Source organism: Euprymna scolopes, chromosome 35 (assembly GCF_053919585.1).
Source record: "Euprymna scolopes isolate OS-2025 chromosome 35, ASM5391958v1, whole genome shotgun sequence".
In the NCBI taxonomy this organism is placed as follows: Eukaryota; Metazoa; Mollusca; class Cephalopoda; order Sepiida; family Sepiolidae; genus Euprymna; species Euprymna scolopes.
This window is the reverse complement of record NC_136516.1, coordinates 85,619,574-85,632,263: the sequence shown is the minus strand read 5'-3', so window position 1 is coordinate 85,632,263 and position 12,690 is coordinate 85,619,574. Positions and strand designations below refer to the sequence as shown.

Below are 12,690 nucleotides of genomic sequence, written 5' to 3'. Positions count from 1 at the left end.
ACTTTCTTAATAATTTTCATATTTTCATTAAGTAATGTTTCTAACATAGTTACATTCATTATTTTCAGGATATTTGTCAGGAACTAGAAGTTGAAAATCTAGAGGATATTATTCCAGCCCTTCAAAAACTGAAACACAATGCTGAGCGTGCCAGTAAATATAAACAGGTAAGTATCGGAGGTATGCAGACATTTTTGACACCAAGAGGTTAACGTGTAGAACCCTGAACCTGGAGGGAAAACACACAAATTGACACACAAGAAGCAGGGGAGATTACCTCTTTCATCAGTCAGACAAAAACTGATGAAGAATAGCAAATCACACTCCCCCTTCCCCATATACTTTGTCTTCCCCTTCAGCTTACTACTATCTATCTATTCCCGTAGTCTGGTTGACTGTAAGGAGCGCTTCTGTTGAAACTCTCACTAGTTCTCTCCTTTTTCATCTGTCCTGTGCTATTGAAATATGGAAATCTCTTAGCCACTGTAAAATGCTGCAAATTACAGTGGTATGACCATGTAACAAGATCAACAAGACCCGTGAAAGATTGTCTATAGTTTTTTTCTGGGAATTAACCCTACCAGATCGAGTTCTTCGTATACTGGTAATTTCTGATCATGCTATATACCGAGTTACCATTAAATCAGTATTTTTCCGACCACATGTTTTTGTGTTGTCAGGGAGCTAAAAAATAGCTACCTAATCGCTGCTTAGCCTCAATTTAGCGCAAGCCCAACGTTCTGCAAATTGCTTCCTTTGTTTTGGCGGAGTTGTGAGTTGTTTTGTAGACTAAAGTAGCCATGAAGCGAGTTAGTAATGAACCAAGCACTACTGTCAATAATTTTCCCCACTCTTTATCCGTGCCTAAATCCAAACGTAGATTCCATGAGCAAAGCTTCTTTCTTAGAACTGCACGCGAGTGGAACTCTCTGCCGCTTGCCTGTTTCCCACCTGACTACAACTTGGACGTCTTCAAGTCCAACATAAACAAACTCCTGACAAACTGACACCTTAAGTAAGACACTCTATCAAAACCCCCAATACTAATGATTACTACAATACTATCTCATTGATTACTGTACACGCAATAACCCTTATCCCTGAGTGGCCTTCAGGCCTTGATAAGTGGTGACCCCCATGTAAAAAAAAAAAAAAGAAAAAAAAAGCACTTCGACAGATAAATGAGCGAGACCAAGGAGTTTCACAATACAACAAATGTTGGATAAAGTGACAAATTCTGATTCAGATGAAGGTGAATTTGATCAGGAGTATATTTCTGAATCAAGTAACGCTAGTGATGATGAATATATCGATGAAGGAGAAAGTGATGATAATTCTGATGATGCAAGTGGGCCTGTGCATCAAGGAGGGCTCCACCTATTGGCCGGACTGGCACATGAAGGCTGAATGCTGGCGGCAAAAAATTTCTAACGTATTTAAATTTTTTTCACAATTTTGCTCAGGAGGCCAGGCACAGGGGCAAATTAGATTCAGTAACTCAGGTCTGGTAGCGTTAGTAAATTTAATCACATAAATTTGTTCGATGTACAAGTCATGTTGTGTCCGTGCTTGATGAAACGTTTTCGGACCCTTCCCAACTGACAGTAACCTCATGTGCATTAGATAAAATGGAGCAAAAAAAAACATCTTTTTATACTGCAACCTTGAATCACGATAGCGATTTATCTCCTTATTTTTCATATTGAACAGGTTTCAGATGTGAATGCCAGCACTTCTCCACAGAGGGCACATGCCACCCGTAAGCGCCTATTACGATTTGCTAAAACAATAATGCAGGTGACAGTAAGAGGAGAAAGAAGGTGTGGAAAACAGAAGAAGAAATAGGAGGATAACATCAGGGAATGATCAGGCCTGGTGCTCAGCAGCACCATCACAATAGCATAGAACTATTTACTTACGGATGAATTGTCCTGATAAATGTTCGGATAAAAGAGTTTAGTGAATGTGTGATGACATCATGCCTGAATCCTAAATTACGGTATAATTTTCTATTTAGATATTGTTTTCGTTTTTCTTTTTAATAGAAATTGCTCCAGGCAAGGCATGAAGCCACTTGATATAAAGAGTTAAAAAAAATACTACTTCAAGGTCAAAAACCATCCAACGATGAGTATTAAGTGAAATAAATTCTGACCCAGAAAACAGCAATTCTTCCCTCTTTGTCAGAAGCATCGCTCCTGGAATGTTAGGACTAAATTACAAAATAAAGGAAGCCTCCAGTTATCCAAAAATATTGATTTTTTTTATTTTTATTTTTTTATTTTTTTTTTTATGAATTGTTAATAATGTGTTTTCAGATGTGGTAGATTCTCAGAATTTGGTGAAGTTTTGATAAAGGTTGGATAGATGAACAGTGTTGACCTGATAGAACTGACCATATCACTGACCAATGTATCTATTTCTGGGGTGAATGGTCAGGTTGATGCTCATAATTGTTTGAGAATCAGATGAGTCGTAAGAAAGATAGAAACAGACTAATGACTGCTTTGTGTGGGTGGTGCAAAAGAAAGTAACGATGAAGAGAATTACAACTTTTGGTCAAGATCAAAGTGTAGTATCTGTTCTTCAGATGCTGCACTTCCATTTCTTGTTCTCTTTCGGTGCAGGAGAAATCCTTCACGACTGAAACAATTTTTATTTTTGTACCTTTTCTCCACGTTAAAAAACGACCCTGGTGTCTAACTCTGTCCCGTGGGAAGGCATAGTAAATAGGTACAATACCTGACTTCCGTATTATGTTGAATTTCAGTTCTAAGCAACACGCTTCTGAAAATGGTTGCGATAAAAATGAGTAAAAAAATAAACAAAAATAAAAATGAAAGAATTTATGATTTTTAAAATTTCTTTTTTATGAAAAACAAAAAGAATCAAAAAATAAGGAAACAAATTTTCATTTTTAAATCAAAAAAAAAAAAAGATTAGAAATTAATACAGTGCAATTTAAAAAAATATATATATTTCTTAAAAAGAAATCTATTTATTTATTTAAAAAAAAGTTTTTAAATAGGTACTAAATATATTTATTTAAAAATAAATGTTTTTTTTTTTAAAAAATATATATTTCCTTAAAAATAATTTTTTTAAAATAAATATATTTAAAAATAATTTTTTTTAAATAAATATATTTTAAAATAATTTTCTTTTTTAATAAATTTATTTATTTAAAAAATATATTTATTTAAAAATAATTTTTTTTTTTTTTAGATAAATGAATATATTTATTCAAAAATATTTTTCTTTAAATAAATATATTTATTTAAAAATAATTTTTTTTCAAATAAATTTATTTTTTTTTAATTTAAAACTAAAATTTTTAGACAAAAAACATCCTCGTCAAGAGTTATAGTCAATTAAATATTTTTTTCCATTTTAGTGAAATTAACATATTTTATTACTAACGGTACCAAATCAATGATTAGTTTTTATTTAAGATCATAATATGGACTTGTAGCACAATGGTTAAAGGTGTTGGTTAACAATCATTTCTAAATGACAGTCTTCTGGCGGTTGAAGGTTCAATCTTTACTCCAGGTAATAATAACTAAGAATAACATAATATATATAAGAATAACTGGTGCTATCAGATCAGACTGTCTGAAGATACTGGCTTCCTAAGACGAAATGCACCTAACATTGATGCTTTTCGTTTTTCTACTTCTTTTTGCAAAACTTAATTATGTTCTGCAAAGCAACAACCCACCTTTTTCTCCCCTTTTCCTTCTTCCCATTTCCCCTTTCTCTTTCTACCTCCCCGACTTCCTCACTGGTTTCCTAACTTAAAATGTACCAAACATTAATACTGTAACCCTTTTCTCTCTCCCATTGCAAATCTCATTCATGTTCTGCAGGGAACAAAAATGATAAAATCCACTATAAAACAACCAAACCAAACATTACAAACTAGCGATTGAAGATACAAAGAGAAAAACCTTCTTAGAAAATAACTGGATGCAACATGAATACTATTTCTAAAAATAACTGGATTCGGCATTAAATAACCTGAAAAGGGTTGATATGCCATAAAATAACCAAACCAAACTCTAAAAATAAATATTCAAAGATATAAAGAACTTGAAGCATAAAAACTGTTTCCAAAATAATTGGATCCGGCATTAAATAACCCGAAAAGGGTTGATATGCCGTAAAACAAAACAACCAACCAAACCATCTTGTTAAGCTAGAGAATTTTTCTGTCAAACGTCGTGAAACTGTGAATGGAACTCCTTATTTAAACCACTGGAGTAGCTTTCTCTTATTTCATCAGCTATCTCAGGGTAGAGGTCCTAAGTAATGCACAATTGTATTTTGAGTGTCACCCGCACTAAGGATTGAACCTTCAACCTCCAGAAGAGTGTAACTTACAACTGAATTTTACCAAGTACTTTATCCACTATGCCACAGGTCCTTGTGGACCATGACCTGATTGTGTTCTTTCCAAGGACTATTATATTTTCAGTTTAAGTTGTGTATGGGACAACAAATCTACGTGCTATTTCTTTGCAAAAAATTTATTCAAAATATGGGTGAAATAGGTGATTACTTTCAATAATGCGTCCCTATTCTATAATTGAGTTGATTTTTGCATTATTTGGATTCTTCAGAGTGTTATTTTCACAACATTTCGTCCTATGCAACCTCCAACCTTCTTCCTGGTGCAACCAGATCAGGCTGTCTGAAGATATTGGCTTCCTAAGACGAAATGCACCTAACATTCATGCTTTTCGTTTTTCTACTTCTTTTTGCAAAACTTAATTATGTTCTGCAAAACAAAAACCCACCTTTTTCCCCCTTTTCCTTCTTTCCATTTCCCCTTTTTCCTTCTTCCCGTTTCCCCCTTTTCCTTCTTCCCGTTTCTCCCTTTTCCTTCTTCCCGTTTCTCCCTTTTCCTTCTTCCCGTTTCCCCCTTTTCCTTCTTCCCGTTTCCCCCTTTTCCTTCTTCCCGTTTCTCCCTTTTCCTTCTTCCCGTTTCCCCCTTTTCCTTCTTCCCGTTTCCACCTTTTCCTTCTTCCCGTTTCTCCCTTTTCCTTCTTCCCGTTTCCCCCTTTTCCTTCTTCCCGTTTCCCCCTTTTCCTTCTTCCCGTTTCCCCCTTTTCCTTCTTCCCGTTTCCCCCTTTTCCTTCTTCCCGTTAACCCCTTTTCCTTCTTCCCGTTTCCCCCTTTTCCTTCTTCCCGTTTCCCCCTTTTCCTTCTTCCCGTTTCCCCCTTTTCCTTCTTCCCGTTTCCCCCTTTTCCTTCTTCCCGTTTCCCCCTTTTCCTTCTTCCCGTTTCCCCCTTTTCCTTCTTCCCGTTAACCCCTTTTCCTTCTTCCCGTTTCCCCCTTTTCCTTCTTCCCGTTTCCCCCTTTTCCTTCTTCCCGTTTCCCCCTTTTCCTTCTTCCCGTTTCCCCTTTCTCTTTCTACATCCCCGACTTCCTCACTGGTTTCCTAACTTAAAATGTACCAAACGTTAATACTGTAACCCTTTTCTCTCTCCCATTGCAAAACTCATTCATCTTCTGCAGGGAACAAAAACGATAAAATCCACTATAAAACAACCAAACCAAACATTACAAACTAGCGATTAAAGATACAGAGCTTGAAGAATAAAAACCTACAAAATAACTGGATGAAACATGAATCATCTCATCTCTCATTTCTGTCGTCTTTCAGGACGCTTCACCACCGAATCTACACGACTTCTCCAGTTCTATCGATCTCACATGACAGTTTGCAGGTCCTGAACATTTTCCAATCCTGTGTCCTGTAGCTAGTTGTCAATGTAGGTCATTCAAACAGGAATACTATTTCCAAAATAACTGGATTCTGCAGTAAATAACCCAAAAAGGGTTGATATGCCGTAAAACAACCAAACCAAACCAAAAAATAACATAATCCATCCAGTCATAGCTGAGAGAACAAGAACACTCTACCCTTATGGGTTAAATAAAAGGTTCAGTTAGAAACTCTGTATAGGTTTCTGAGTTCAACATAAAAAAAATTCCAGAGTTCAAAATGATGCACTTGAAGAAGGTTGCAGGTTAAGTCGACCAAAATGTTATGAATATAACAACCAAGATGAGAACAGAAGTACTTTATACAAATCATAAGATATAAAAAAAAATTAATACATCATATACTAGCAGGCCGCCCGGTGTTGCCCGGTCGTAAAATACGCTTCTGTTTAAATATTATATTTTAATTAGTGCAGATTTCTTATTTATTAGAAACAGAAATATGATAGGTATTGAACGTAACATTAAATTTCTTTTAAAAAATGAAAGAAACAAAAGAGAAAGAAACCGAGACATGTGCGTGCAAGTATTATGTTTTTCTAAACAGTTCACTTCCTGTAAGTAAAGAAAAATACTGAAGCTGAGATCCAAACCAAGACCTAAAGACAGTGAATCAAGTATGATAACCATTAGGTCAGCTTGCCACAGACTTTAAAAAGTGTTTTCAAACCTACTAATTCTTAACATAAGGAATCTGTCCTATGAACATACACGCATGCACAGTCGTGAAACAGCTGACAAACAGATAAAAATCCGATGACACACAAGTACCAATTTTTCAACTTTTACCCATGAGCAGCCCTTTTTTCCAAATGAAAACTGATTTAAAATGTTGTCCACATGTCTAAATACTAGTGATGGGACGATTCCAATATTTTTCCTGATTCCGATACAATTATCAATTCTGTATTAAATTCCTGATTCCGATACAATTACTGATTCCGATTCCTTATGAATATTTGCATTTTTTCTCCGATTAGTGTAAAAACACACATATTGAATGTGAAGATATTTTCCTAACCATAAAAATATACTTGTGGGGGGACGATCTATCGGTTCTATCTTAACTGGTGGTTTTAAATCAATAAATATTTATTATTTTATCATTATTACCAGCAATGGAAGATTTTGCTTTAAACAAAATCAAATAAAAAAGAGAATTAAAAGAATCGTTTTTGGCATTGGAAAATCGGTACAAATTTTTACAATATCGATTCTGACACCCCCAAATATTTTGATTTTTGTGATTCTGATTCTGATTCCGATTAATTGTCCCAACACTACTACTAAATACCCTATATATCAAATTTCAAATGTGTAGATCGAAAATTCGTTGAGTATAGTATATAGTTGAGAATTGTCCTCACACATACAAACATTCTCACTTTTATATATATACTAGCGAGGGGTACCCGGCGTTGCCCGGGTGTTTGTAGGTGTGTGTGAAAAAAAACAGGTGCCCGTGAAAAAAAAAAGCCTTGACGACGCGCAGTTGGAAAATAGTAAAATGTGAAAAAAAAAACAGGTGCACGTTTTTGATTGACGTGACGGCGATAGCTATTCAGCAGTTAGCATTTTGTGCGGGACAGTTTTTAATGAGGTCAATAAATCGGTTTGTTTGTTTTTAAAAACCCGCTCTCTCGTCTCGAAATGAAAGCTACTGTCTGATATGACGAAGTCGACATTGACCAAACGTTACTTAGCTCTCTAGAGACCACTGGCTCTGGGCCTCTGATTAGAGTCGAGTTTCGCTTTTTGTTTATACCGAAAACCGAATGTAACGCGTGCCGATGCGGGAAATGTGGAATAATTAACGTTTGAAAATCAATAAAATTAAATAGACAGGCGAGCTCCGTGGTTAACTGTGAGATATTACAATTTATAGATGATATAAAAAGTTTTAAGAAGTTGTGAAGCGAGCGAGCGCTTCTCTGAAAGAAGCCTTTTGTGGACATCGAGGAAAAGCGTAGATACATACATACATTTTCGCTTTTATATTTATAGATATATACTAGCAAAAGTACCCATCGTTGACTGGGTTCAAAAACAGCCTACAGAAAATGGACTCTGATTTATGAAAGTATGATAGGTTATGAAAAGGAAGGGTTGTAAAGAGATAGCTTCGAATTTGGGGGTATCAAAACCAAAGCAAAATATGATGAAAGTAAAAATAAAATAGATAAACCCCATAATTTATTATACCACACCTGTTCACACTGAAACACTTATCACAATATTCTGTGGATCTATATTAAAAAACGTTGTTAAACTTTGTGACATATTTCCATTCTATGGGGTTCAGGCGCGAACGAACACTCCATAAATTTATTATACCATATTTCTTCAAACTGAAACATAATTATCAAAGTATACTTACGCAGATAGATATGAAAAGTCTTTATTAAAGTTTGTGCCTATTTCCATTCTATGGAGGCCAGGCGCGAACGCAGACCCCACAATTTTATTATACCATCCCTATTTAAGTTAAAACATACTTATCAAAGTATTCTTATGTACATCTATATCAAAAACACTTGTAAATGTTTTTTTTTTTTATTTTTTATTTCCATACTTTGTGGACCAGGCACGTACGCAGACCCTACAATTTTAATGAATCATCATTATGCCAGATCAAACATACCCATGGATAACTAATATATATATATATATATGTTTTATCTGTTCAGTTACATATGTTTCGGTTGCCAGACCATACTTACGATCCAGCAGCCTCATCAGACCTTACAGAAATGGCTATTATTATTTGGAAGAACGATTTTAAAAGAAATACGAGTGAAAAAAAAAAAAAGAAAGAAGGGAAGAGAAAATAAGTGGGGGCGGAGATCGACAATAATTAAGTTTTGAAGTTTAAAATACATGGTTGGATCATTCTACCGTTCCAGTAGATATCTCACTGCTAATGCAATTCTCTATCTATATAAGAGCCACATCTGAGCAAGAGCTACTCAGTATGCCTATCCTGCCTTGATAGAGTTCAAAACCGACTTTCAAACATGGTAGGTGATGCCCTTTTTCTCTTTCCTACAACCTCTTTCCCACAGAAGAGATGTTGTGAACCTGTTTCTGCTCTATTGTTACTTTCATGGCAACTGCTCATCTGAGCTCTAATCTATGATCGCTCCTTGCCAAACTTTCACAAAAAAACACTCGACTAGCTACAACCACTATCAACAATTTCTCCCACTCTCTATCTGCGTTTAATTTTATGAATAAAGGTTTCTTCCTAGAACTTCCGCCTGTGGAACACTGTTCTATTGACTTGCTTCCCACCTGTTTACAATATAGTATTTTTAAAATCCAATGTAAACAAATTCTTGTTGAACCGTCCCCTTAAAAAATCCAAATACTACCCGATTTACATCATTAATGATTACTACACTACTATCTTATATTCATTAACTCTTATCCTCGTGTGGCCTTCGGGTCTTGATCAGTGGTGACTTTCTTTGTAAAAAAAAATCAAAAGTTCTTAAATTATCATCTCCTCTTCAAGCATTTTTATTATTTTGTTTTTGTTTTTTTAGTTTAGTGTTAAAGTATGCAGTTTGGTGCAGCAGGTCGGTCATGACGACGAGAGGTTTTCTCGTCATTCAGTCAAGAATGGTGTATCTGAAGTTACCCTAAAACATGTGCAAGAAACCTTGGTCCAATGGACAGATGACCTAAAAAGCTTAGAGGTAAATTAAATGGTTGAGTTTTTATTTTGTGATTAAAAAAAAAAAAAAATTCTTGCTTTGTTTGTTTTGGGGTTTTGGTTCTTTCTTTATCATAATTAGTGAAATTTGGATCTTTCTTTATCATAATTAGTGAAATTTGGGTCTTTCTTTATTATAATTATGAAATTTGGGTCTTTCTTTATCATAATTAGTGAAATTTGGGTCTTTCTTTATCATAATTAGTGAAATTTGGGTCTTTCTTTATCATAATTAGTGAAATTTGGGTCTTTCTTTATCATAATTAGTGAAATTTGGGTCTTTCTTTATTATAATTAGTGAAATTTGGGTCTTTCTTTATCATAATTAGTGAAATTTGGGTCTTTCTTTATTATAATTAGTGAAATTTGGGTCTTTCTTTATCATAATTAGTGAAATTTGGGTCTTTCTTTATCATAATTAGTGAAATTTGGGTCTTTCTTTATCATATATAGTGAAATTTGGGTCTTTATTATAATTAGTGAAATTTGGGTCTTTCTTTATTATAATTAGTGAAATTTGGGTCTTTCTTTATTATAATTAGTGAAATTTGGGTCTTTCTTTATCATAATTAGTGAAATTTGTGTCTTTCTTTATCATAATTAGTGAAATTTGTGTCTTTCTTTATCATAATTAGTGAAATTTGGGTCTTTCTTTATCATAATTAGTTAAATTTGGGTCTTTCTTTATCATAATTAGTGAAATTTGGGTCTTTCTTTATCATAATTAGTGAAATTTGGGTCTTTCTTTATCATAATTAGTGAAATTTGTGTCTTTCTTTATCATAATTAGTGAAATTTGTGTCTTTCTTTATCATAATTAGTGAAATTTGGGTCTTTCTTTATCATAATTAGTTAAATTTGGGTCTTTCTTTATCATAATTAGTGAAATTTGGGTCTTTCTTTATCATAATTAGTGAAATTTGGGTCTTTCTTTATCATAATTAGTGAAATTTGGGTCTTTCTTTATCATAATTAGTGAAATTTGGGTCTTTCTTTATCATAATTAGTGAAATTTGGGTCTTTCTTTATCATAATTAGTGAAATTTGGGTCTTTCTTTATCATAATTAGTGAAATTTTGTTCTTTCTTTATCATAATTAGTGAAATTCAAAATGTAAAAAATTGAATTTCAAGTAAAACCAATGGTATCTTCTTAATTATCATGTCACGAAAATGAACATATCCAAAAATTATGAAAAAGATAAGGTAGAAACTTATTTGTTAATGAAAATAGTTTTCAAAGACAAATAACGAAACAATTTTGGCATAAGATTTTCAGTTTTCAGAAAATAATTACTTACGATTCGAACTCTCCAGTTTCCTTTCTTTTTTTTTTTGCAAAACTCAATTTTTGCTAATTATCTTCAAAAGTTATTTCCATCCTTAATTAATTTTCTACCTTATCATTTTTTGTAATGTTTGGATATTTTCATTACTGTGACATGAGAATTAAGTAGATACGATGGGTGTTACTGGAAATTCAATATTTCAATTTTTGAATTTCATTATGAAAAAGATCCGAGTTTTCTTTCCAATCCTCTTTCGGTTGCAAAATATGGCTGCTGCTGTAATCATCGTCATCAGCATCATAATAATAATCATAATCATCACAATTATCATCATAATCGTCACAACCACCATCATCATCATCATCATCATCATCATTCGTCCACGCATAAGTGAACTCTTGTTATCGCATAAAAATAACAAAATTTTATTTTGTAAACAGAACATTCTGGGCTCAATGAACAATGCGCGACGCAACCTTTACACTTTTATCTTGTGGACCCGCATGATGACTGTTATACATTCCTGATCTCTTGATCACACTTAATGCCAGGTGGTGGACTTTTGATAACTTGTTACTTTCTTCATCATTTTCATCAATGGTTGATTAGTCTGCGTCTGTATTGGGACGAAAGACGAGTATGTGACATGAGATTCCATCAACAAAGACAGATTGCTGACTGACTGCTCCAGTTGCTTGCCTGTGTTTGAATTTGGTCAGACATCAACAGTCTGGCGGTTTCATCTAGATCGTATGGTGCATCCATTTTCTCATTGTCAGACAACCCAAGTCTGCTATGAATAGATGGCACATGCCACCCTTTAGTGTAACATGTTGGCTTTTCAATCTGTGCCTGGGGGGGGGGAAGTTTCTCCTCTTTTTTATCTCATGCTCATCTCATTTGCATAAGTGAACGTTTGTCAGTACACAAAAATAACAAAATTCTATCTTGTAAGCGGAACGCTCTGTTTTTTTTTTTTTTTTTTTTTTTTATTAACACAGGAATCACCATTCATCAAGGCCCGGAGGCCGCTTGAGAATAAGGGTTAATGGGTATACATTAGTCAATGTGATTATAGCGTAGTAAACCTAAGTAGTTGGAATTTTGTAAATTGGATTACTTTGGGGGGACGGTTCATAAAGAACTTGCTTACGTTGGACTTGAAGACAATCAGATTATAGTCAGCTGGAAAGCAGGCAACCGGAAGAGAGTCCAACAGGCGTGCAGTTCTAAGAAAGAAGCTTTGTTCAGGGAATCTACATTTAGATTTAGGCACAGATAAAGAGTGTGGGAAATTATTGATAGTGGTTTTGGCTGGACGGTTCAATCCCCATTGAATGACACACAGTACAATCCTCACTCTTTTTCCTCGTGGACCTACATGATGGCTGCTACATCATCATTTAATGTCTATTTTGCATGCGGGCATGTATTGGATGATATCATGTTAAGGAAAACAGCCAAGGCTGGCGGCCTTGTTTCAGGCTGATTGTCACAATTGAGAAGCAAAGGATAAATCACAATGTAATTGGTTTTTAAAACAGGATACGAACATCCAAGTCACAGAGTGCATACTGAGGAAATTTAAAATGTCAATCAATTTTGCATGGACATGCAAGAAAAGAGGATAGAAAGAAAAAAATGAAATTCCTATTTCTTTCTACTTTGACAACAAATAGATACAAAAAAACAGACAAACAAACGTTCATTGTTTTGCCATAACTTTGTCCAGATCAACAAATATAAATGTAAAGCTGTAATAAAAATATATCTGATAGGAAAATTAGAAAATCAATGCAGATATTGGAAATAAAATTGCAGTTTTACTCTTTATGAATGACTCAGTTAGGCACGATAGATGTACGATTATGCACCAGAACCGCTTCTGCTGTTTCT

At 34.2% G+C, this 12,690-nt stretch overlaps 1 protein-coding gene across 2 annotated transcripts in view; it reads left to right on the top strand.

The window, feature by feature from the left end:
• The window catches only part of LOC145259965 (centrosomal protein of 70 kDa-like), an 80,707-nt gene that overhangs the window by 46,752 nt on the left and 21,265 nt on the right, over positions 1 to 12,690 (top strand). The window contains exons 10-11 of one of the 2 annotated variants that reach the window (XM_080117949.1): positions 69 to 167; positions 9,337 to 9,489. In XM_080117949.1, coding sequence (XP_079974075.1) covers positions 69 to 167; positions 9,337 to 9,489 — 252 coding nt within the window. The remainder of the gene's footprint in view (positions 1 to 68; positions 168 to 9,336; positions 9,490 to 12,690) is intronic. The other variant, XM_080117950.1, reaches the window with a different exon arrangement.